Source organism: Madurella fahalii (assembly GCF_045866475.1).
Source record: "Madurella fahalii IFM 68171 DNA, scaffold_5, whole genome shotgun sequence".
Classification (NCBI taxonomy): Eukaryota; Fungi; Ascomycota; class Sordariomycetes; order Sordariales; genus Madurella; species Madurella fahalii.
Window position 1 is genome coordinate 2,040,500 of NW_027263975.1, and position 23,470 is coordinate 2,063,969.

The 23,470-nt window shown below is 57.1% G+C and overlaps 7 protein-coding genes across 7 annotated transcripts; 4 read left to right on the forward strand and 3 right to left on the reverse strand.

Annotated features, from left to right (window-relative positions):
• Positions 1-2,454: 2,454 nt before the first annotated feature.
• On the reverse strand, positions 2,455-3,170 carry MFIFM68171_09183 (uncharacterized protein; the record flags this gene model as incomplete). Its single annotated transcript, XM_071064602.1, has 2 exons — positions 2,455-3,007; positions 3,064-3,170. 2 exons carry the CDS (start codon positions 3,168-3,170, stop codon positions 2,455-2,457), a joined length of 660 nt encoding a protein of 219 aa, XP_070920703.1.
• A 1,416-nt stretch (positions 3,171-4,586) lies between these two features.
• On the forward strand, positions 4,587-6,950 carry mlh1 (DNA mismatch repair protein Mlh1; the record flags this gene model as incomplete). Its single annotated transcript, XM_071064603.1, has 3 exons — positions 4,587-4,682; positions 4,739-4,918; positions 5,016-6,950. The coding sequence occupies 3 exons, from the start codon at positions 4,587-4,589 to the stop codon at positions 6,948-6,950; spliced, it is 2,211 nt and encodes a 736-aa protein (XP_070920704.1).
• A 964-nt stretch (positions 6,951-7,914) lies between these two features.
• Positions 7,915-10,695, reverse strand: MFIFM68171_09185 (uncharacterized protein; the record flags this gene model as incomplete). Its single annotated transcript, XM_071064604.1, has 4 exons — positions 7,915-8,234; positions 8,286-10,289; positions 10,385-10,515; positions 10,598-10,695. 4 exons carry the CDS (start codon positions 10,693-10,695, stop codon positions 7,915-7,917), a joined length of 2,553 nt encoding a protein of 850 aa, XP_070920705.1.
• A 955-nt stretch (positions 10,696-11,650) lies between these two features.
• On the reverse strand, positions 11,651-15,159 carry MFIFM68171_09186 (Ribosome biogenesis protein Urb1; the record flags this gene model as incomplete). The annotated part of the gene is made up of 2 exons (XM_071064605.1): positions 11,651-14,934; positions 15,003-15,159. 2 exons carry the CDS (start codon positions 15,157-15,159, stop codon positions 11,651-11,653), a joined length of 3,441 nt encoding a protein of 1,146 aa, XP_070920706.1.
• A 760-nt stretch (positions 15,160-15,919) lies between these two features.
• On the forward strand, positions 15,920-18,026 carry MFIFM68171_09187 (Mate-domain-containing protein; the record flags this gene model as incomplete). Its single annotated transcript, XM_071064606.1, has 3 exons — positions 15,920-17,500; positions 17,557-17,885; positions 17,939-18,026. The coding sequence occupies 3 exons, from the start codon at positions 15,920-15,922 to the stop codon at positions 18,024-18,026; spliced, it is 1,998 nt and encodes a 665-aa protein (XP_070920707.1).
• Positions 18,027-18,538: 512 nt separating this feature from the next.
• On the forward strand, positions 18,539-20,892 carry MFIFM68171_09188 (uncharacterized protein; the record flags this gene model as incomplete). Its single annotated transcript, XM_071064607.1, has 3 exons — positions 18,539-19,662; positions 19,788-20,037; positions 20,092-20,892. 3 exons carry the CDS (start codon positions 18,539-18,541, stop codon positions 20,890-20,892), a joined length of 2,175 nt encoding a protein of 724 aa, XP_070920708.1.
• A 769-nt stretch (positions 20,893-21,661) lies between these two features.
• On the forward strand, positions 21,662-22,550 carry IDI1 (isopentenyl-diphosphate delta-isomerase idi1; the record flags this gene model as incomplete). Its single annotated transcript, XM_071064608.1, has 3 exons — positions 21,662-21,854; positions 21,915-22,253; positions 22,315-22,550. The coding sequence occupies 3 exons, from the start codon at positions 21,662-21,664 to the stop codon at positions 22,548-22,550; spliced, it is 768 nt and encodes a 255-aa protein (XP_070920709.1).
• Between the last annotated feature and the right edge of the window lie 920 nt (positions 22,551-23,470).

Below are 23,470 nucleotides of genomic sequence, written 5' to 3' on the forward strand. Positions count from 1 at the left end.
CCGGTAGGAAGAGTTGGGAAGGACATTAAAGGCACCTATTGCCTTTTCTTTTTTTTTTTTTTTTTTTTTTTTCTTCACTTTTCCCCCGGAGAACAGAAGCTGGATAAAGATCCAGGAGCACATGCTGTGATCGCATTTTCTTCTTTCTTTCTTTCGTTCGTTCTTTTCTTTTCTTTTCTTCTTTTTTCTTCTCCGGTCAACAACATCTCCGACTATCCACGGTTCGAGGTCCGCATCTTGAATTGATACCACCAGTGTATATCTTGCACATGTTTCTTTGCCTTCCACACGTTCTGCGAGCAATCATGTATCGGCGGGAGATGGGGAAGCATTCATGTTTTTCTTTGGCGTTGGTCTGGTCAGGTTTTCGTCAAGGTCCTCTGGTACCCCGCGGTGGCGGTTTCACGTCTGGAATATTATTACTTTCGTCCCCCTCGCCCCCTTTCCTCATACTGCTTTTAATTCGGCCATGGCCATACCGGGCCGTGTGGGAGATTTTTCGCTTTCGTCGCTTCCTAGCGGGGAACCAAGAGGTTTTCGGTTTCTTTATGCGTCATGTGAGGCATCCAGGGTAGCGGGAAGTCGGAGACACGAGGCGTAACAGGGGCTGGATCCGGGGTGGAATATCAGGAATATTTGATCTTTGACCGCCTCAACCTCTTGTGCTTCGACCCCGACGGTGGTTATTGTTGCGAGGTGGGTTTCGACTCATTCTTGTCCCGACCGTCCATGGCGGGAGGTTTCTGTCATCAAATGCCGCCGTTGTTCTCTTCGTACTGACATGTCCAGGTGGCTGGAGTCATGTGTTGCTTTTGCTTTTGCAGCTCGCTGCTTTTGGTTGTTTCGGTTGTATCGGTCCAAGCCCCCCTTGTATGCGGCCTACACGCGAGACCCAGCGGCCAAGCCCGGAGCGGTCTGCGATTTGATCACACAGCAGCAAGCGACTGCCCAGTCATGTACCATCAATGACTGGGAAGGGTTGTATGCTTCCTGCACGGTGACGGAACGGCCCGGATTGTGCGCCCTTCCCCGGACATGGCTGGGTTGATAAACGAGAGGGAAATGAAGTGGAGTTTACCCCAGGAAGGGAAGGTATGCGCGTTGATTTAAGGTTTTCCGGGATCCTCGGCCTTTGGCCAACCGCATTCTGCGGCTGCCGTATGGAGTGAGATCGGTTCCAACCGGGCCACTCTCCCCGAGAGGGTTGATCCGAAGCGCGTAATGCAATGGGAAAAGATGTCGCCAAACAAGTCACCTGGAGGGATGATGGGTCAATCCTAGGCCGGATTCCGTGAGGTTCTAAAACACAGGACGGACCAACCGGCCAAGAGATGGGGCAGGAAGGATGCAGAGAGCAGAAAAAGCAGTGCATTGAAATGGGAAGGCACAGTAACAGCATGTATACAGAGCTTTCAGATCTCTCCTTACCTCCCACTCTGGTTGCCGGATTGTCACATTGGCTCGTCATAGCTACTTTGGCCACGCTTTGCGGACATGATCATCATCCGGTTTCCGAAACCTGGATCGGGCTCTTGGTCTCGTCCCAATGGGGGTGATCCGCGTAACATCATCGGGGTTTCGAGGGCCCGACACGTTGAGCGACGTCCGGATCTGCTGGTTCCTCATCAACTTATCCGATGCTCGGGCTCGTGCGTGTAACCATGGGGGCACGGCCTCATGGGAGATTTGGTCGAGATTGGGCGGCGAATAAAAACTACACGTGTCGCGGCAGAAATGGGCCATGCAGAGGAATCCAGGGACTCGGTTGATTGACTCTATTTTTCTTTTCTTTTCTTATTCTTTTTTTATTTATCCATTTTCATTCATTTTTATTTCCCCCCCCCTTCTCTTTTTGTTGGTTGGTATTTGTGTGTGCCGTGTTCTAGCAGTCTTGACTTGCCAGTCGGCGGACGGGACAGCATCCATGCACTCCAAGAAGCCATCGGAGATTTTGTCAGTTACCGACAGATCGGAGCCACGGGATCGGCAAGATGACCGTTTAAATGCTCCCCAATTCCCCGCGATCGGAACTTTTATTTGAAGCGGGTGCCGCGCGCTCATCCTGCAGTGGCATATTACGTTGCCAGTGCTCAGTAACTATTGCCGCGCCAATCACGAGGGTACCCGAAACCAGAGGAGATAAGGAATCAAATGGTCTATCTGATAAATAACGAACACCCTGCTGCAGGCATCTATAGATCTGTGTAGGTTTCTCCGGAACGTCGCGGGTACGGAAGGTATTGGTGAGTATCTCCCATCAGCGCTTACCCGCCCCAGCCGTCTAATCTGCGGCCCGCCCGTCAATCCAATGTTTACAGCGTATGCGAGTCCCAAATTCCCCTTACCAAGTCCGATATTGGCCGAAAACAAGTGCGATTCTCCCACTGTGGGGGAGGGTTCCTGCGCCAGGATCGATAACAACAACGTAGCGGTATGTGTCATACTAGTAGCCCTCTAACCCGTTTCATCCTCAATGGGAGTTGACGGCTCGGCCGGCCTTGGTCGCCTGATATTTCTGACTGGGAGAGTGTTTCTCGTCGCCATGGCGAACGGCTGGTTAGCAGAATCGATAATGGAAGCGTCATGAGAGCTAGGAGCAGGAGGCACATTGGGTATTGCTGCCGTGGTCGAAGATGTTGATAGCGCCGAGGGCGACGAACGCCCGTTATGGGATGCGGCCATTTGATCCAACTCCTCGCCGAGTCTGTCTCTCTTCGCAACGGGTTCATCCGCGGCCTCGCCATCATGGGGTCGCTTTACACCGTGGAGAGCATCACTGGTGGGATCGCCGCTCGACCCGGGAACAGTAATGAGATCCCTCAGTACATCCTCTACAGGCGCCCTGTCGCTCTGGGACGGCTGGGAGGACGGCTGGGAGGACGGCTGGGATGACAGAAAGGAGGATAGAGAGTTTACTGTCGCTTGTCGTGCCAGCGACGGCTCGGGCGTTCGTGAGGGTGAACGGCGCTTTGAGGGCGAAAGGGACGGAACCCCCGTGCTTCGTCCCCTAGCGGAAGAGGTTAGCAAGATGCGGTTACACACCGGTAGCACTGGTCACCGTACCTGTTGCTAAAGGCATCCAGGTTGACCTGGACAGATGAATTTGCGTCACTGGTAGTTGCGTCAGGGCTCGAAACCCGGGGAATACCCCGGGGTAACTCGTTTGCCATGTTTTTTGTCGGTCCAGTCAGGGTCAGAGTCAACTTCGGGGCTTCACGTGGTCGACAAGAGATCGCCACATAACCAAGCCTGACATATTTAAAAGAGCTTATGAGAATCAAAGGTCACCAGTATTCAAAGCAAGGCGAGAGGGGTGGGGGGAGGGAGGGGGGGTGTCGAGGGTTATAAACACTCTCGCCCTAAACTTATATGGCCACCCGGCTTGACAGCCCTATAGTACGCCCGGGGCGCGACGGGGCTGTAGGATGAAGCTTGGCCTGCGGGAGCATGCCAGCAAGGGCGGGAGCGGCGCGACGATGGCTGCATGGGCGCAAAACTCTATCACAAGCACATCTCGACCCCAGCATCACCACCTGATTGACCGACCGAAATCCCGGAGCCAACGGTTGACAGGGATCGCGCACTAGTAGATCCAGAACTGACAAGATCGTCACGCTGCACTTGCAGAAGCACCAAGAAACTTGCCGCTGGCAGAGGAGGTCCTAGACGGGACCCGCACATCTCGTGCCGGGAAAATGGGCGCCGCGAGTTGGAGACCTCCAGACTACGTTGTAGGTCACACAGTCGTTGGGTGAGTGAGACGAACGGCGAATGAGTGAGATGTCGGAATGTTGCAGCGGACATGCTGTGGTGGCTCAGCCAACGACCTGAGGTTTAGCAGCCAGGCAGTTTCTCCGTGCCGTGCGCGTTTCCGAGGCTGTGGCTTGTTGCTAGGCTCATGACCCTGGCTCTGATGTCGAGCAGGAAACCTGTCAGGATGAAAATGATGCGGCCGCGGCCGCGACCGGGCAGAGTTTCAGAAAGAAAAACCCATCAGCTAAGGCTCGGAATTGCGAGTTTGGAGACGCGGTGAGGCGAAGACGAGATACGGTATGTTCTGTATGTACAGTACGGTTAGGAGAGGCGCCCGGGTTGCCTCGAACTAGGCAGCTCCCCTGTCGGGCGGCGCTAGTCCGCATGAGGACTAGCAGGGCCGCTCGACACCCTTGTCCCTTGTCCCTTGTCCCTTGTCCCTTGTCCCTTGTCCCTTGTCCCTTGTCCCTTGTGCCTCGTCCTTGTCCTTGTGCCTTGTCCCTTGTCCTTGTGCCCCGGGGCTGGACCCCGGCGGTCGGCAGCGCATGGCAGAGCATGGCAGAGCATGGACCATCTCGGAGCAGGCAGCTTGGAAAATCCGAGAGTCTGGAACAACGGGAACCCAGCCTGACCTGAACCGCGACTCGGGCTTGAGGAAGTCACAACCCGTTAACAAATGGATGCCTGGCTCGGTCCGGGGGCGGAATGTTGAGTTTTCGCCCCGGTACAGCTGAAATGACCCCGCGTTGGCTCGCAGAGACAGTGGCGCGGTCAGAGAAACCCCTCGTGGTGTCCTGCATCTCGTCTCGCATTTTCTCGGTGAGAGCAACACAATGAGTGACGCAATGGACCTCGACCGTGATGGGCCCCGCGGCGCCAAACGGAAAGCTGATGCGCTCCAAGACACTGCCACTCCCCGCCGTATCAAGGTATAATGGCCGATATTCCCTGTCCGTCATGGGGTTGCTAACCGATATGGGCCCAGGCTCTCGACCAAGACGTCGTCAACAAGATCGCGGCGGGCGAGATCATTGTGGCTCCGGTCCACGCGCTGAAGGAGCTGATTGAGAATGCGGTGGACGCAGGATCCACATCTCTCGAGGTTTTGGTTAAAGACGGTGGCCTGAAGCTGTTGCAGATCACGGATAATGGCTGCGGCATCGATGTGCGTTTGCTGCCCTTGCTCCCCTTGCTCCCCCGCCCCGTTCCCCTCGCCGCCTGCCGGCAACCAGCCCGCTTCAGCTCGCTCACTGGGAAACTAGAGGGAAGACTTGCCCATATTGTGTGAGCGCTTCACCACGTCAAAGTTGCAAAAGTTCGAGGACCTCCAGACCATCGCTACTTACGGCTTCCGGGGAGAGGCCCTGGCCAGCATCAGCCACATTGCCCATCTCACCGTGACGACCAAGACCCGTGAGTCTAATTGCGCCTGGCGGGCTTACTATGACAGCGGGAAGTTGGTGCCGGCCAAACCGGGTCAGCCGCCTGACCCCAAGCCCGTTGCCGGTCGACAAGGCACCCAGATCACCGTCGAGGACCTCTTCTACAATGTCCCCACTCGCCGCCGGGCCTTCCGGTCACCGTCGGACGAGTACAACAAAATTATTGACATGGTTGGCCGCTATGCCATCCACTGCTCCAATGTGGCCTTCTCTTGCAAGAAGCACGGCGAGTCGTCGACGAGCATTGCCGTCCAAGCCAACGCCTCGTGTCTCGACAGGATCCGGCAGATCTATGGGGGCAGTGTTGCCAACGAGCTCACCGAGTTTTCTACATCCGATGACCGGTGGAGCTTCAAGGCTAAGGGGCTAGCCACCAACGCCAACTATAGTACCAAGAAGACGACTGTTTTACTCTTCATCAATCACAGATGTGTCGAGTCGTCCAACATACGGAAAGCCATCGAACAGACATACTCGGCCTTCCTCCCTAAGAATGGCCACCCTTTTGTGTACCTGAGCCTCGAGATCGATCCGCACAGGGTAGATGTCAACGTGCATCCCACGAAGCGAGAAGTAAACTTTTTGAACGAGGATGAGATCACACAGGCCATATGCGAGCACATCCGTTCGAAGCTGGCGGCGGTAGATGCTAGCCGGACATTCCTGACCCAGAGCCTGCTTCCTGGCGGCACTCGGTCTACCCCAGGCGCTCAACAGTCGGCAGCCGCCGCCTCTTCCAACGCGGGTGCCGGTGCCGCTCGCAAGACGTCAGTCCGGCCAAACGAGAATAACCTCGTTCGGACTGACGCTAACCTGCGCAAGATCACTAGCATGCTGCCTCATGCGCCGGCGGCCGCCCGGGGCGGCGCAGTGTCAGATTCACTGGCTCCCCACCGTGCCGAAACCGAGATGATCGAATACGAAACGGTCGACCGCGAGGCGGCTGCTTGCCGCCTCATTAGCGTACGTGAGCTACGTGCCGCGGTGCGCGAGGAGATGCACCACGAACTGACAGAGATCTTTGCCAATCACACATTTGTCGGCGTCGTGGACGAGCGCCGTCGCCTCGCAGCCATCCAGGGAGGCGTCAAGCTATACCTGGTCGACTACGGTCGCGTCTGCTATGAATATTTTTACCAGCTGGGGCTGACCGACTTTGGCAATTTTGGCGTTATCCGCTTCAGTCCCCCGCTAGATCTAAGGGAGCTACTCGCGATAGCCGCCGAGCAGGAAAAGCGTGCGGCCGCCGGGGACGGCGAGCAAGACGACGATTTCGATGTCGGCGAAATCGTCGACCTAGTTGCGGACCAGCTGGTTGAGCGCCGCGAGATGCTGCTCGAGTACTTCTCCCTAGAGATCTCGCCCACCGGCGAGCTGCTCAGCATCCCGCTGCTGGTGAAGGGATACACTCCGGCCATTGTGAAGCTGCCGCGCTTCCTTTTACAACTTGGCCCGCACGTGAACTGGACCGAGGAGAAGGCATGCTTTGAGAGTTTTCTCAAGGAACTCGCCGCGTTCTATGTCCCCGAGCAGTTGCCCGCCACGCCTGGGACCGAGGAAGGCCCCAGTGTCGAAGATGAAATGGACGTCGATGACGAGATCAAGGCTCGCCGGAGCCATGTACGCTGGGCAGTCGAGCACGTACTCTTTCCTGCCTTCAAGTCTAGGCTTGTGGCAACCAAGTCGTTGATGCAAGGCGGCATCCTGGAGGTTGCCAACCTCAAGGGCCTGTACCGCGTGTTTGAGCGGTGCTAGGTGCTGGTCTGCATGGACCAAGGGTTGGATGTAGTAGACTGGGAATGAGGATCTCGACTTTAGTAAGGCTTGGTGTGAGTGGGTATATACATGCGTCGACTTTACTTGCCGGTCCTGGCTGGGTGAAAATGTTGTACGTACTATGCATAGCAGTGTCGCTTTCTCGAGGTATTTCGGCCCTTTACCTACAATGCACAAGCGATATGGCCCCGTCACCATGAGTATTGAGGCTCTGGCCCTAATCATTACTATATATAACCCACATGTCGTAGCCGGCCCCGGAATAACACTGCCCAGAAGAGCACAATATCGCGCACTGGATACCCCACGCCGGGGCTCTTGTATGTTCCCTGTCAACCACATTGCACTTTACTTTCCCGCCTGTCCGCCCCGTCCATTTACTTCTTTTCACATACATAACAGATAAAGAGATAGTCATCAGTGCGACCCGACCCGACACAATTCAACTCAGCCCAGCTTAGCTCAACTCAATCAACTCGGCATCGTTACAAAGACGACACAACCAACGGTAGGGCGTCCGACAGCACCATACACAACCCTTCTCTTTTCCAGCCCCCCACAGCCGTCACACAGGCTCTAGGTTTGCTTAGCCCATGCTGACCCCCATGCTCCCCCATTCCGATTCCTTAACCCATGGCACGCCCAAGGCAGGCCAGGTAAGTCGTAGTACGTAATAAAAGTAAGTAGGGATGCATTCAGTCATTTTATTGAGCGAACCCGGCCCATGGCAGGAACCTTTGATTCCCTTGTTCCCCGCCCCTCCCTTCCCTTTCCCTCCCATAAAAGGCATAACGAAAGAGAACCTTGCAGGGGATACGCCCACGCAAAACCCCATAGACGAATAGACGGATCAAAAACGGGCCGCTTGAACAAGGAAGGGGAGGGGGAGGGAAAAAAAAAACAAAAAACAAAAAACAAAAAAAAAAAAAAGGCAAAAGAAGATTCAAGGTCCACGATACCCGGGGGGCAACATCCCCCTTCTATCCATCCTTTCCAACCCGACGCCCATCCGCTCCAACCTCTCAAAGGGGCTCGGCAGCCCAACGCCACCGAATCCCATTCCGTTCGGCGGACCGCCGTCCGGTCCGCCAGGGCCCCCTGGGGGAGGAGGACCCTGGAAGCCACCTCCCATTCCCGGATGCGGGCCGGGAGGAGGCGGCATGAACCCTGGCGGGGGCGGGCCTCCAAAGAATCCTGGAGGCGGCTGCATCGACCGGGGCCCCGGGCCGCCGCCGGGCGGAGGAGGCGGGCCGACCATGCCATCTTGAGGGGGCCCACCGCCGGCGTGGGGAGGCGGGCCGGGTGGGAAATTACCCGGTCCCGGTCCGCCGTGGCCGTGCGGAGGAGGGGGAAAGTTCGGGGGGTACATGCCCGGCATGGGGACGTTGCGGGGACCGTTGCTGTTCATCAGTCCCGGGGGAGGGATCATGGGCCGCTGGGGCGGCTGCATCTGAGCCGCGGCGGCGGCGGCGGCAGCGGCAGCAGTAGCAGCAGCAACTCCACCCATGTGAAACGGGTGCATCTGGTGGTCTAGGCCAGGCGGGGGCGGAGGGCGCTGCAGTATCTGCGTCGGCTGTGGAGGCGCACGGGCGTCGACGTCTCCCGGGTGGAATTGGTTGCCACCGCCGTCGTCGAGGAAGCCCGGTGGACCGCCGCCTTGGCCGCGAAGCTGCTGCTGGCGCTGCGAGTCCCTACGCTCGCGCTGGTAGTCTTGCTCGCGATCAGGGATGTTGGCCAGTGACACCTGCTTGGTGGGCTGCGGCATCCGGACAAGGAGCTGCTCCGCGCGAGGCGGTTCGGGGGCATCGCGATGGCTCTGCATGAGACGCATGAGGAATTCAGTGTTGCTGTTGACCGCGGCGACGTTTTGCGCCGCGCGGGCGTTCGCCTGGTTGGGCAGGTGGTGGCGCTGGGCGAGGAGGTCCTGTAACGCCTGCTCGGGCCGGCTAACTGGGGGAGGCTGTACCGGCGGGCCCACGGGTCGGGGCGAGAGAATGTCCTGGAGCGAATGCTGCGACGTGCGAATACGCTGGTCGTCGCGCCTATCGTTGACATATTGTTGGAATGGCTCCGGAGATGTAACGGCGCTCTTTTGTTGCAGGTCCTGAAAGGGCGACGGCTCCGGAAACTTGTTAACGGCAGGCTGGGGGGAAATTGCTGATCTCTGTAGCTGCTGCAACAGGCGAGCAAATGCGACCTTCTCGGTCTCGCTCTGCTGGGAAGCCGCCGTAGCGTGATCGCCGGGTTGGGCCGCTGCCGCGGGCGTCGGAGGCTCAGTCTTTGCTCGACCATCCTCCTGGGGAGTCATCAAAGCCATGAACCTGGACGACTTCCCTCCCTTCGGTTTCGCCGCCTCCTTGGTCTCAGCGCCGGGTGTGGTGGCATCGAGGCCAGAGTTTCCATAAGCGGCAAAGAACTTGTCCGGGCCCATCTCCACGGCAGGCGCCGAGACAACTTTCTGCTCGACCTCGGCGGGAGCATCGGCCGCAGCCTTGTCAAACGCCATGCCCGGCTTCTCTTCGGATTTCGGTGCACCACCGCCCTTGGCCGCCTTCATGGCTTCCATGAACTTCTTGAACTCTTCCTCCGTATGGCCCTGGGCTTTCTCCTCGGCAGGTTCGTCTAGCCACTCGGGCTCGTTCTCAACACGAGGGTGGCGGTCGCGATCCCACCGTCTTTCGTAGTTTCTGTCATTCCGATCGTGCCTGTCGCTCGGTCTGTCGTCAGGGTCTCGGTCACGCCAGCTCTTGGCCTTTTCGATGCGCTCTCGCTGCGACATTGGGGCGTCGGTGCTGCTGCCATTCGCGTGATCCTTGAACCACGGCTCGGACTTGCCTCGCGCCAATCCATTTCTGCGCGGCGTGTCAGTTTCGTCGCCGTCTTGGTCTCGCGAGCGATGATCCATCAAGTTGCGGGCGCGACGGTCCCCGCCATCTCGGTCATCCCGGTCCCGTAGCCGTCGGTCGTCCCGGCCGCCAAAACGGTCGCTACCGGCGCCGCCCATGCGCCCGTGGAAGCGCTCAGCTCCCTCGTGGCCAAAACTTTTGCGCGGCTTCACCGTGCTCCAGCCATCGCTGTCCTGGTCCTGGTCGCCGCGCCGCCGGAACCCATTGTTGCGGCCATCTCTCCCGTCCCTGCCGAATCTGTCCCCGGCATTATCCGAGTCATTAGCACGGCCGCGGAAGTTGAAGCGATCGGCACGGTCCTGCCGCTCTGGGTCCTTGAAAGTCTTGTCGGCGTCGCCAGCTCGGTTGTTACGCATCGACGTAGCAGATGCGAAACTCGTCCGCGGTGGGCCGAGGATGATATCATCCGGATCTGGTAGTGGTTCGGTCAGCCGAGGCAGAGCACACACGTGCGCCAGGCGAGTCAGGCATCAACCGCGGGCGCGAGAGCAAGTGGGAGGATCATACTGGCTGCATTTCTAGAGCCATTGCGGTCTAGGGTCGGACGACGGTTGTCCTGGTTCAGGAGCAAACCGTCCCCGCCTTTGAGACGGTCGTTGGGCGTTTTGGGTTGGTTGCGAAACGTCTCCGGGGGTGATCTAGGGGCGAAATACGTCAGGCATCGGTCCCGCCAGCGAGACGACAGCGAAAGGCAGCTGTGCTCAACGAAAGATGACATACCCCATCCACTCCTCGGCGGGGGGTAGACCGGGAGGCTTGACACATAGCGGCGACTGGCGCAGATGCAGCAGGAACTCTGCCGAGTATCGACCGGCCATAGTAGAGTTATACAACGACCATCAGCTTGCGGTCGCGAAGTCGCCGACGCCCGGTAGAGCGGCGGGATCCTTTGCAGATGTCGAGCTAACGGTGTCTCGACAGGCAGTCCGAGCCGGATGTGGTGGAGCGGTGCGAGCGTCGTCGAGATGGAGTCAATGGAGTCGGTCGCCCAAGGGAAAACGCAGGGATGCAATGACGGTAAGAATCGAGTTCGCAGCGCGGGCCGGCGATGGGCCGATGCAGCAATAAAATCAGAGGTGGGCTTTTGCTGGGTTTTGTCGGTGAATCGAAAGATGTGCGCGATTTGCGGGTTTACCGGTGAGAGAAGTGGTGAGGAGGTGGGTGAGGTGGTGAGGTGTTGAGGTGTTGGAGGAGTTTGTTTGTCGATCGGTGATTTTGGGCTTTCGGGAGTCTTGTTTGCCGCCTGTGGCAGGTTGTCAATATTAAGGGCCTTCGGGGTTTTGCGAGCAGCGCCGCTAGTCTCAGGCGATCGCATGGGCCAGGTGAGGTGGCGTGGGCGGCGCTAGTAGGGGGTTTTGGCGACCAGCCCCAGGGTCGGGACCACAGAGGCGGGCCCAAGCGCCAGCGAGACCACTTGATTTCGATGCAGGCCGCTACCCATCCCGCCAATCACAGCCCTCTCGGTGTAAAATGGTCAACTGAGGCCTTGGATTGCTGGCGACTTGGCTGCTGGCACCACAGCCAGCAAGCCTTGCGTTGATTCTCTACGAGACTTGCTTGTACCTGACTTCCTTTTCTTTTCTTTTCTCCCCTCCCCCGACCAAACCCCCCCTTTTCTCACTGACCAACTCATTATCTAGCAAAGGTATGACCAGAAAGAACCTTGCTCTCTTTGTGAGACTCGCAGCCAAATGGGAACGCGGTCGGATATCACAGCTTCTAGTCATTTTCTCGCTCCCTTACAGAAATGCACTCCGGCCTATGCACTCCGGCCTATGCACACATCTGATTCCCCAGTGCCCCCTTACTCCAGCTTTTAACCCTCTCCTGATCGCACGTTTCCCATATCCTTCTCCGTAGCCCTCGGTATGCCGCCTTCTCGCTGTCGTCTGTACACCCTCCCTCTCTTGCTTCTAGCCAGTTCACAATCCCGAACCTTGTCGTTAGCGTAGTACTTGCCCCCTCAATGCCCGTAGCGCGATACAGCAACCTCAGCACCTGCATCCTGAGCGGCGGCCTCAAGTACGGATTGGCCGCCAAGGCAAGAATCCGCTCAAAGAGGGGCCCCTTTGCCCGCTTCTTGTGGAACAGCTCAAGGTCGGCCGGCGTCCTCAGGCCGTCGATGAGGTAACCCAGAAGCCAGCTGGTCTGCGTGTAATATGCATCCCCAACCACGGGCTCCTCCGACAGGATCTCGTCAACGAGCGGCAGCCTGTCTAGACTCCATACCGGCCCACGCAATAGAAACGCGTTCGCCTTGGGATAAAGGCTCGAAAGCGGGTCTCGTAGGACCTTGAGTGCGTGGCAGGCAAACGCGGCTATTGGACTAAGGAGTGGCTTGCCGTTAATACCGTCTCTGGCTGTCTCGGCGAGCTCCGAGAGGAGCAACCACACCTGCTCCTTCTCTTCGTACTCTGATTGTTTGATCTTCGCGGCTACTTTCAGGATGTTGACGAGCGCCTCCTTTCTGATGCTGGCGTGCTCCGAAGTGAGCAGGGCAATGAGAGACGTGGCGTAGCCCTCGTCAACAAGCTCGTCCGCTGTTTTGGACGACCACTTCACTAATGCCGAGTTGTCCGCTTCCAGGCCGTCTGGCAGGGACAGCATACCCTCCAAGGTTTCGGCATCCATGATGGTCTCCGTGCACGTTCCGGAAGGCCCAGCTCCCAGGTTCTTGATTGTCCCAGAGCGGGTCTGTTTGCCTGGCGGCCAGGGGTTATGTTCAAATCGCAGCCCGTCCGGAACACCGGATTTGGCTAGCTTGCTCTTGTTGCCGCTAAGGTGGGTGAGCATCTTAGAGAATACGGCACCGAGCAGCGATCGGCTTTCTCCTGCAGTCCCCAAGAAGCCCAGGAATATGGGCAAGACGCGGCCAAGGGCTTTCAGCACACGGTGTTCTTCCGATTTTGCCGCAACAAATGGTAGCTGCTCCAGCATGGCAATTGCAATAGGACTGACGACCGCCTCGGAAACGTCTTGGCCGGTGGTTTCGGCTGCTTCCTGCTTCATTTCCTGCATCTTCTCGATATATTTGACGGGAGCATTTGCACACCGCGTCAAGCAGTTATCCAAAAATGGCCAGACGTGAGTGACTGAATCAGGGTGTGACTGACGTAGGGCTTGTAAAGCCTCAAGCAGGGCAAGCAAGCCGGGATGCCCGGCGTGTGCGGGGACCAGCTGTTGTTCTACAGTCACGAAGTTGAGCACCTCTCGTATTGTCTCCAGCGCGACTCCGTCGGGAGCATCAACGCAGACCTTCAGGAGCATCGTAAAAGGGGAGAGCGACAGGCCCTCCGAGGCTGTAAACCACCGCATGCCGGGCGAATACCCGGCAATTGCAAGCAGATTTTCCAGTTCTTTCAGACTTAGCGCAAAATTCCGAGGATCGTCGAACTCGTGCGCCGACAAGCGACCGAGAGATGTTTCCAAGAAAGGGGAGACGTCAAACTTGGCCATGAGAGCGACCTGAGGTAGCACTTCATAGCACAGGCGCAATAGCCTGCTCGCCGCTTCGCGATGCAAAAGATCAGCCTCGGGTATTGCCCGGTACGAGTTGATCATGTCTTTGATGCCAGGACTTCGTTGGCAGAACTCGTCAATCAGCCTGCGAGCGGCCTCAGCCCAGATAGTTTGATTGGAATGAGACGGGTCTTGATGCATCCTGATCGCCGCGTCAAGCTTCTCTATCGCAACCACCAATATCCGCGTGGCGAAGAACGAAATCATGTTCGACTTGTGCGCCAAGCTTCGGGTCAGTGCCTTCTGATTCAGGGGAGGGGGTAGAATATTGTCGATTACGATCGAGGTCGGCGGAGGGAGTTCAGCGAAATTCGATGCGCGGCGGAAAAAGGTGGGGATGGGCAGAGTGACCGTGTTGAACAGGAAGGCGGCATACCCGATCCATGTTGCTGACAGCTTCGGTTCAAAGGTGAAGGACTTGTTGTTGAGGAAATAATTGGCGACTAGCTCAGGTGCGACTTTGAAGACGGACGTGATGAGCTCGCTCTGCTGGACGCTTGACCATGGCCGAAGGTTTGGGAGAAAATTGGACAGTGTGTAATTTCGAACGGGTACCTCGTTTTTGAACTTGTTCATCCAGACAACGGATTCCAACCCCAGGTCGTCGAGCTCGGCGGTCGGAATGGCAACGTTCGGATCGACTTCCCGCGGATAGAAGCCAGAATCTTGCCTCAGCACGCCGCAGGCCGGATTCGTGCATGCGATCATTAGAAATTCGTGGGCAAGATCGGCGATGGAGGGCTCGTTCTCAGAGGGCGTATCCAAGCGGTAGTAGTAGAGCGCCGAGAGCCGCACAAGAGTCGACGTATTCAACAGGCTTGCCTTGGCCTCACGGGGCAGTTTGTCGTCCAACAGAACATGATGACGCACTCCGTCTAGAAGCTCCCTCACTAGGTAGGGCGGGTCCTGCTTAATATCCTGTGTAAGAGCGGCCACAATGTCCCTCTGGCCGAGCAGCTCCTTCTTGGCCTCGGGGTGAAGGAACCGGAGAGCGCTGAGGAAGAAAAGAATGGCATTGGTACGGGCAGAGGGCCGCTTGGCATCCTCCGCCTCGTCTCCCATGTGGACAATGCCCATGTTCCGTGCCAGTGATTTCAGAGTCGAAGTCCGGGCCCGGAATAGGGGCCTCGAGATGGCGCCTCCGTCAAAGCTGATGGCCTCCTTCAACATGCGTAGAGTCGGGGAAATGATGAAAGCCTTGCCTTTGTCGGCAGACAGATTCCGGGCAATCAGCTCTTGCTGACGCTTCTGTAGCAGTGTTCTGCAGATGCCCAGACCGTAAGCAACCGTCTCGAGAGACTGCGAGAGCAGCTTTAGGAGCAGGGCGAGAACCACTGGGACAGCCGACATGATATTGTCGTTGTTGGTCTGGCCGGCGTGGCTCCATGTCTGCATGATATCAGCAAGGTAAACGGGGTTATCATCGTCCCCGGCGGGCTTTGCGGACTCGAGATAGTCCTTGAGGATCCTTGTCCGGGCCGCAACTCCTGTTTCCGAGCCGAGCAATTCGTCGAGAAAGAGTTTGAAAGACTGCAATCCTGTGTTGTCACAGTCAGCCTACGCCTGCCTCGGGGACAATCCGCGGCCCACGAGAATCAGAACACACCATGTCGCGCCCGTGTCGGGTCTTGGGAGAAGGACAGCAGTTGTTGCAATTGCCTGGGTGCGTGGATCTCCTCCGAGGTTGGCGCCTCGTGCACCACCTTTTGCCTCTTCCGCGGCGCACCAGGCCCGTCCGGACCGCGAGAGAACCGCTTCCTCATAACGTGCTTCACAACGGCCCTTGTTCCAGGACGACTCAATGTGCTTGATTATCCTGGCAAGAGTCCAGGAAATTCGTCTGTTTTGCAGCGTTTTACCGCCTTCTAATCGCAGCTTAGTGGGGCGATAAGCCCCCCAACCCCCCCGGGCCAAGTACCCCGAACGGCCGAGACCTCTCTGGCCTGGGCGAGTTGTACTGTACACGGTCCACTGGATGGCAGAGCCCTAACCCTGTCGTAGGGCCCGAGCCGATCTCACAAAGCTCCGAAAGAAATCTTCGTGCTCCCCTACTTGGCATGGTACAGTACATACCTCACGCCCTTGGCGCTGCGCAATTGATTGCTTACGGAAAGAATAAGTCCATTCGACACAAATCCAGATGCATTTCCCACATTGAGTCACCTCCCGTACCCATGTCCCCTTAGATCCGCAGCCCCAATCTGGATTTGACTCGGAGTCGGAGCGCATTCCCACTTTCAAGTTAGCCCTGCCTCAGACCTCACAGTGCGCCTCTATCACATTAGCTCGTAAACGCAACAGGGCATTTCCGTCTGATCCTTGGGCTCTTTGAACTCCTATCTGCAGCTGTCAATGGTTTATTCTACACTACATTTGCCGCCAATTTAGCTCCGATTCGATCCCGGCTCCAGTCCGACGCCACGTCCGGCCCCGCTGTCGGTCACGCAAATACGGACCCACGGGAGTGTAAAACCGCCTTTCACCCGCCCGCCGCTCTTCGGGAATCAGCCCATTTTTCCCGCAATGGCATCCAGCCCGGGAAGCCGACCGATCTCGGCAAAGCCAAGGTCATCAGCCGCGAGCGCCAATGGTGGTCGCCACCATGATATTCAATCAGCCCTCGCCTCATCCTTCCGCTCTGCCTCACCGCTAGCGCAGGAAATGCTGGCGCGAGATTTGGCTGCGTGCTCGGACGAAGATGAGGAAGTGCAGTACGACCCGGAGGCCCTGGAAGAAGCGGAGGATGAGGACGAGGACGCCACGCCCGGCCCGACGCTGTACCGCCGGCCCAGTGGCATCGCCTTTGGTGCTACGAGGCCGGCGCTCGCTGGGCCGGGCGGGCTCGACGAGCCGCCTGTGCTCACCAGGGCCGAGCGAACGCGCAGCCGCGATGCGGAGCGGTCACTGTTGAGGGATAATCACATCCTCCCCCCCAAGCACCAGCACCAGGTCCCTAAGAGCGGGCTTGTGGGCAGGATTGGGGCGTTGTATAAACGGTTATTTAGCACTAAGGTGCGCCTACCGAGCGGTGACGAAGAGGCACCGGCTCCGCGTATCGTGGTTGTCCCTGGTGAGACGGCCCCTCTGCTCGGGAGTCGGCGGGCTTCCGCACAGCATGGCCATGAGCATGAGCATCTCAACGAGCAGTGGGAAGCTGCTGTCGCGGCTGGCCAGATCCGGACGACGTGGCAGCGGGAGGCCAAGACCATTGCCGTCTACTCGCGGTCGCTGGTCGTCACCTTTTTGCTCCAATACTCGCTCAACGTGACGTCTATCTTCGCCGTTGGCAGACTGGGCACGCTCGAGCTTGGGGCCGTCTCGCTGGCGACCATGACGGCGAATATCACTTGCTATGCGCCCGTCCAGGGGCTGGCAACTAGCCTCGACACGCTGTGCTCGCAGGCGTTTGGCTCCGGACACAAGCATTTGGTAGGCTTACAGTTGCAGAGGATGACCTACTTCTTGCTGTTGCTGCTGATCCCCGTGGCCGCCGTCTGGCTCAACGCGGAGCCGATCCTGGCACTAATGATCGAAAAGGAGAGCGCTGCGCTTGCGGCGACGTATCTGAGCATCATCTTGCTGGGCGCTCCCGCCTACGCCGCATTTGAAGGCGGAAAGAGGTTTGTCCAGGCGCAGGGCTTGTTCCATGCTACTACCTACGTGCTCTTGGTGGCCGCGCCGACCAATATCCTGTTGAACTGGCTGTTCGTTTGGAAATTTGGATGGGGATTTAAGGGGGCACCACTGGCGGTTGCCATCACGCAGAACATGCTCCCCCTGCTCCTCTTCGTTTATGTCTGGAAGGTAGACGGCTCACAGGCGTGGGGCGGCTTCAGGAGGGCAGCGTTGCGGAACTGGGGCCCCATGATCAGACTTGCTTTGCCCGGCATGATCATGGTGGTAGCAGAGTGGTTTGCTTTTGAAATTCTCACTCTGGCGTCTGGAAGAATAGGGGTTGCGACGCTGGCGGCGCAGAGCGTCCTGGTGACGGTGACATCCACCACATTCCAGATCCCCTTTCCGCTGTCCATTGCCGGTTCGACGCGAGTTGCCAATCTCATTGGCGCCAAGCTGGTTGATGCCGCTAAGACGTCGGCCAAAGTGGTGGGTTCCGCAGCTGATCAATTTGCCTCTCGAGCAGTGGCTGACAGGGAAAGCAGACTATCGTTGGTGGGGTAATCGTCGGCCTGTTCAATGTGACGATGCTGGCTGTCTTCAGGTACCACATACCGCTACTCTTCACACAGGACAGGGAGGTCATCGAGCTTGTGGCGCAAACGCTCCCCGTCTGTGCCGTCATGCAACTGTTCGACGGCATGGCTGCCGTATCGCACGGGCTGCTGCGAGGCATCGGGCGCCAGGAGTTTGGGGGGTATGCCAACCTTGTTTGCTACTACCTAGTGGCATTGCCCATTTCGTTTGGTCTCGCATTTGGCCTGGGCTGGGAGCTGACGGGCTTGTGGGTTGGTGTTACATTTGGACTACTGCTGTAGGTTTCCTCTGACTAGCCCTGAAGTAGACGATTTATTAACCGCTCTGCAGGGTCTCGTTGGTCGAGTATTGGTTCACTTGGCGAGTTGACTGGCACCAGGCTGCCAAGGAAGCCGAGCACAGAAATTCTTCTGGATGAATATTCAGTGAGGGCTAATTATTTACTGGCAGTACATACAAATAATGTACATACCTCGCTACGCTGTAAACTTGGGCAACGAGCAAAAGTTCGGAACAAGGAAGGCTCGGAGAGGGGAAGCTTCGCAGAACTAAGTAGAATAAGCAAAAGCATTCACTTGTTAAATTAATTCAAAGCTGCGGCTTATTAGGGTATCAATTTATCTACTAGTATTCTTAAATGGTTGATAACTGAAACATAGCCGGGTTAGGAGTTGGGTGGTTCCCCGGTACCGGTGACGGATAGCTTTTGGACCCCATTGTACTGTAACATTGTCGCCAACCCTCAGAAGTAACCAGACTAGGCCCAGTCCGGGGCGACTAGTCCGTTCCTGCATCTCTCCAGTTTCAAATTCCCTTCGTTCAGCCTCACCCCCGCTCGCGAATTATTATAAACCATCCACCAACGACCCACCACCCGAAGCAACTACAATAGAGGCTGAATTTCGATCATGGTCTCTTTTGTTGGGTCCAATGGAGGTTTTTGAGCAAGCCTATATAAAAGTCGCCCAGACGGAAAATGACCAAGAGCCCGCCAACAACATGTCCAACGACATTGTTGAGTCTGGGGAGAGGTCTGAGCAAGCCTATATAAAAGTTGTTCAGTCTGAGATGGAGCAAGAGTCTGCCAGCAACGAGCCCATATCTATCGGAGACCATGTTGGCAAAGAGGAGATTGGCGAACAGGAGAGTCGACGGGGGATACCCGTGATTCTCGGAATCAGAGCACGCCTCTGGACGTCTCTGGTCCACGTCGTTCCCTTAGGATTCTCGGCATTCGTCGTCTACATGAACTTTTCCCGGTGGTATTGGTTTGGAGAAATCGAAGAAGAAGATCCCGGAATACCATCTAGCATGATCACCAACATGCTCCAGTTTGTCGCCAAGTTGCACGAGCTTCTTGTCATCACCTCACTCGGTGCCCTCACGATTAAGGCATTTAAGCGCCATCTTGTCGAGTCGCATCTCCCGCTTGGCTTGCTGACAGGCGCCTATCGGGTTGGCGACGTTCCCTACATCTTCAGTTCTACGTTTTGGTCCGCGTTGTCTTCGTCTAGCGCACTTCTGGCACTCCTTGTCGCCGTTAATACCATCGTTGCTACACTGGTCGGGCCGGCCTCAGCCATCCTGCTGGTTCCCGAGCTTGGCTGGTTCCCGTTCCCGGACGCCTTCTCCAAGATTCAGCTTCCCATCTTTTACAATAGGTCGGTCGAGGAGACGTGGCCCCGGGTTGTCAGCGGGTCTACCCTCAACCGGACCGGGGAGCTCAGCGGCTGCGACAGCTTTGATGGTTGGTACGCTTACCGGTGTCCAGGCGCCGGCTTTCCTGAGCTGTGGAACTGGATATCTGGCTGGAAGAGCTCGTCGTTAGAGACCACGTTGACATCCCAGGATCCTACCGGCGCCGTTAGGCGCCGCATCTTGAGTGAGCCATGGAGCGATTCGTTTGGCCGCAGCATCTTCGGTGGCAGCTCCGCATCATATGCCACTGCGGTATCAATGGCGTCATTGGTGACTATCGGCCGTCTGCTGAACTTCATCAAGGAAAAGAGCGACGACGACAATGTATTCTCCGCGACGGAGAATGTTAAATTTAAGTTAACAACATCAGACGAGTCACCGATATATCAACCCTTCGTCCAAACCAGCTGTCCCTTCCGGTCACCTAGCATCGAACAAGCTGAGTCCTCATGGAGACTGACGAGTTGCGTGTGATTTGTAGGAACGCGTCGGATTCTGGATATTTGGCCTCGTTCTATGCTCCAAGTGCCGATGAGACGCACCCCTTGCTTGCTGTGGCAGAGTTCCCATACGTCAACGGAAGCGAGGCTGGTGTATGGGTGATAGCCTGCTCAATCATGGCTCACTGGATTCCAACCGTGCTCACGGTCTCGCCTAGTGAAAATGACTTTGTGGAAAGCAACGTCACAGATTTCGAACCATTCCGCTCTGGCGACGTTGAGCCTCCCGCTGTAGGACCTGCGATCCGAATCCTGGACGACTAGATCCCATTTCTATCCCCGGAGGCGGACGTCACGCTGCCGAACGGGACCGTTGCAAAGACGACCAAGATAGAGAGGCTTCTCTCGAGCTGGATGGCGACCCGGATCTTAGGCAACACCTCTGTTATAGCTTTTGACCCCGGCAGCGACACCGAGGGCGGGGAATACATCATATTTGCTGCGCGACACACAGTCCAGACGTTCTTCGGGTCCATTGTTGCCGATGCGCTATCACGAGTCGCATCGTCAAGCGGCAGCTACGCGGTACTCTCGCGCAACGACACAACAATCGTGGTGACCGACCTCGGGCTGCAGCAGACCAGCGACGCAGCGGATACCGTGTACGAATGGCCAAACGGCAGGGACGCCGCGCCAAACATTACCGGCGCCCACAGGGTCGGTGACGGTTCCAAGATGCCGCAACAGCTGCTGGACGGCTTCCATCAACTTACCATCTTTGACTTTGAGGCTGAGAAATACGGTTACGGCTCTGGCAAAGTCGGGTCGACTACGCGGTTCGCTTACAGCGTCATGTTCATTTACTTTGCTTTAGTTGGCGGATACTTCCTCTACGTCATGGTGATTTCACTCCTCTGCCGTGGAAAGCCAGTTCCTACCGTTCGCGGTTGGGATGACGTGCAGGAGCTTATCGTGCTGGCATGGAACTCGAAGCTAAGCCCTAAGCTGGGTAGATCCAGTGTGGTAACGGAGCTAACGTTGTGGGAAGTGCAGGTCGGCATTAGGGCTGATACCACGGGACGGACGCAGTTGACGACGGGGGCACCGGGGTTGGAGAAGTTGAGACGTGGGGAGATGTATCACTGACGCGGAACTGTGCAATGAAACGATACGAGATCCGTGACACTCGACTTGTTTTTATACTATGTTTATCAATGTGAGCCGGGTAGGTACCTTGTCCTCGGCAGAAGGTGAGTCGGCCCCAGCAGAATAGGAATGCAAGTAGCAGCGACACTGCAGTGAGACCAATCTAGACTTTGAGTCGAGGATAGATGAAGACATTCTCGAGCACCGACGGCTACGATTTTTACATCTGTTTGCAGAGTACACAAACATGTGCACGCAAGATCCTGAATGCCATTGTCGGGGGCTGGCTTCGGGCCATGCTGTGCATCGTCGCGGTACTGCAAGAATTTAGCACTGGTCTGCCGCTATGGTTCCGGTCCTTTCCATCTCATGGTGTTGAGCGGGCCGGGGCCGGGGCCGGGGGAGGCGGTTACCTTATGAGGACAGAGGACAAGAGTTAACTTAGGGTACTGAACCTGTCAAATTGGGGGTAGGCCCGACACTCTGGCAACCGTGTGGGGTTCCCGCTGTACTTTATGAATGTCGGGTGGCAGCCTCTCTCGCCACCCGACCCGTGGCTGGCCCGTGCTCGGCAGCTGTCCAGATCGGACGCGAAATGAATACACTAATGGGAATAAAATTGCATGGGGGGACCCCGACATTGACGCCTTATCTTTTGTGTTGCCCCTCCCCCAAAACACAGAAAGGGGAGCCCGTTCTGTTGCCCGCATACCGCCCCCGGTGTCCCTTTTTTTGATATCGCAACCACAGCGCTGCACCTACGGCTACAATGTCCACCACAGCAACGGAAATCCGCAGCACGCCGATCACGGCTGAGAACATCCTCCGCCTCTTCCCCGATATTGACACGAGCGGGGAAGCGCTCGAGGGCCACGACGAGGAGCAGATCCGCTTGATGGACGAGGTCTGTATCGTCACCGATGAGGATGACAAGCCGATCGGCACGGCTAGCAAGAAGCTGTGTAAGTCATATGGTGTGTTCCCTGTCTGTTCTCGCTGACCCAGAAACGCCACGCTGGTAGGCCACCTTATGACAAACATTGACAAAGGCCTCCTCCACCGCGCCTTTTCCGTCTTCCTGTTCAACGACAAGAACGAGTTGCTTTTGCAGCAGCGTGCCTCGGAGAAAATCACCTTTCCGGACATGTGGACAAACACATGCTGCTCGCACCCGCTGAACGTGTCAACTGAGACGGGCTCGAACCTCCCTGACGCCGTCCTCGGCGTCAAGCGGGCCGCTCAGCGGAAGCTTGAGCATGAGCTCGGCATCAAGACGGAACAGGTGCCGCTGGACCAGTTCCGCTTCCTGACGCGCATCCACTACAAGGCCCCGAGCAACGGCCAATGGGGCGAGCATGAGAGTGAGCGGCAGATGCATACTCCCCCGCGGTGCTGCAGTAGGTGCTAATTGGGCGTGACCAGTCGACTACATCCTTTTCATCAAGGCCAACGTCGATCTCGACATCAACAAGAACGAGGTCCAAGCCATCCAATATGTGTTGGCCGACGACCTGAAGAAGCAGTTTGGGAACCCGAGCCTCAAGTTCACGCCCTGGTTCAAACTTATCTGCGAGTCGATGCTGTTCGAGTGGTGGCAGCATCTCGATTCGGGTCTCGACAAGTACGAGAACGAGCAACACATCCGGCGTATGCTGTGAACCCCGGCTGTTCGATTCAACACAGCCATTAGCGTCGCACGAATTGCGGCTGCGAGGGGCGGGTTTGGCCGCCATTTATTAGTCAACAATTATTACTATTACTTTTTTTTTTTTTTTTTTCCTTTTTTTTTTTTTTTATGCCTGAGATATCCGCTCTGCGTTGGCAAGCAGGAAGCCGCGCAAAGAGCCCCTTTGCTTCCTTTTTCAGCAGCCTGCATACACCGGTAGAGGCAATGGCCAGGGCACATTCGCGAAATAGAGCGGGAATTACACGAAAGCTGCTGCACTTCTGATGGGGCTTCATGTCAGACCGAAGCATGCGATGTGACGAACAGCAAATATGCAAGCAGCGCAGCCCTGCCCTCGTCCGCCTTGCCCTTTCTTTATCATGACGCCACTATCTCCGAACTAGGGAAGGCCTGCCGACTAGGATATCACTGACACCGTCACCTGATCGTCTTGCATATTCCCCCCATGCCCCTCGAGGCGCCCCGTGAATGGATCTGTTCCGTTGCACCGGCAACAATGACCTCAGTCCAAGGCCAATGATTGGGACCGGACCTCTTGCTTGCAGCTGCGATCCGTGGAGGTCTCTCTCCGCCGAACCATTCCGCAGCCAGCTCGGATCAAGAGTCCTTGCCCGCTTGGCGCGTGTCTAGCCGCGTTGCTGAGGTGCCGTTTCTTCTGGTCGGGAACAGTGGCATCCGTATCTGGGTGCTGACACCGGTTGGCGGCAACCGGGGGCCGGCCGACCTGTCCCCCACCCGGGCGGCGACAACACCGAATGCTGCCGCTTAGCCCAGCTCTTTTTGTTTCTGAGTGTCCGAGAGCAGCCGCCGCCAGCCAATCGATGTCGTGGGCCCCAGCCTTCGGTTCTCACGGCATCCCTGTCCGACGAGTTCCTGACCGAGACATGGACA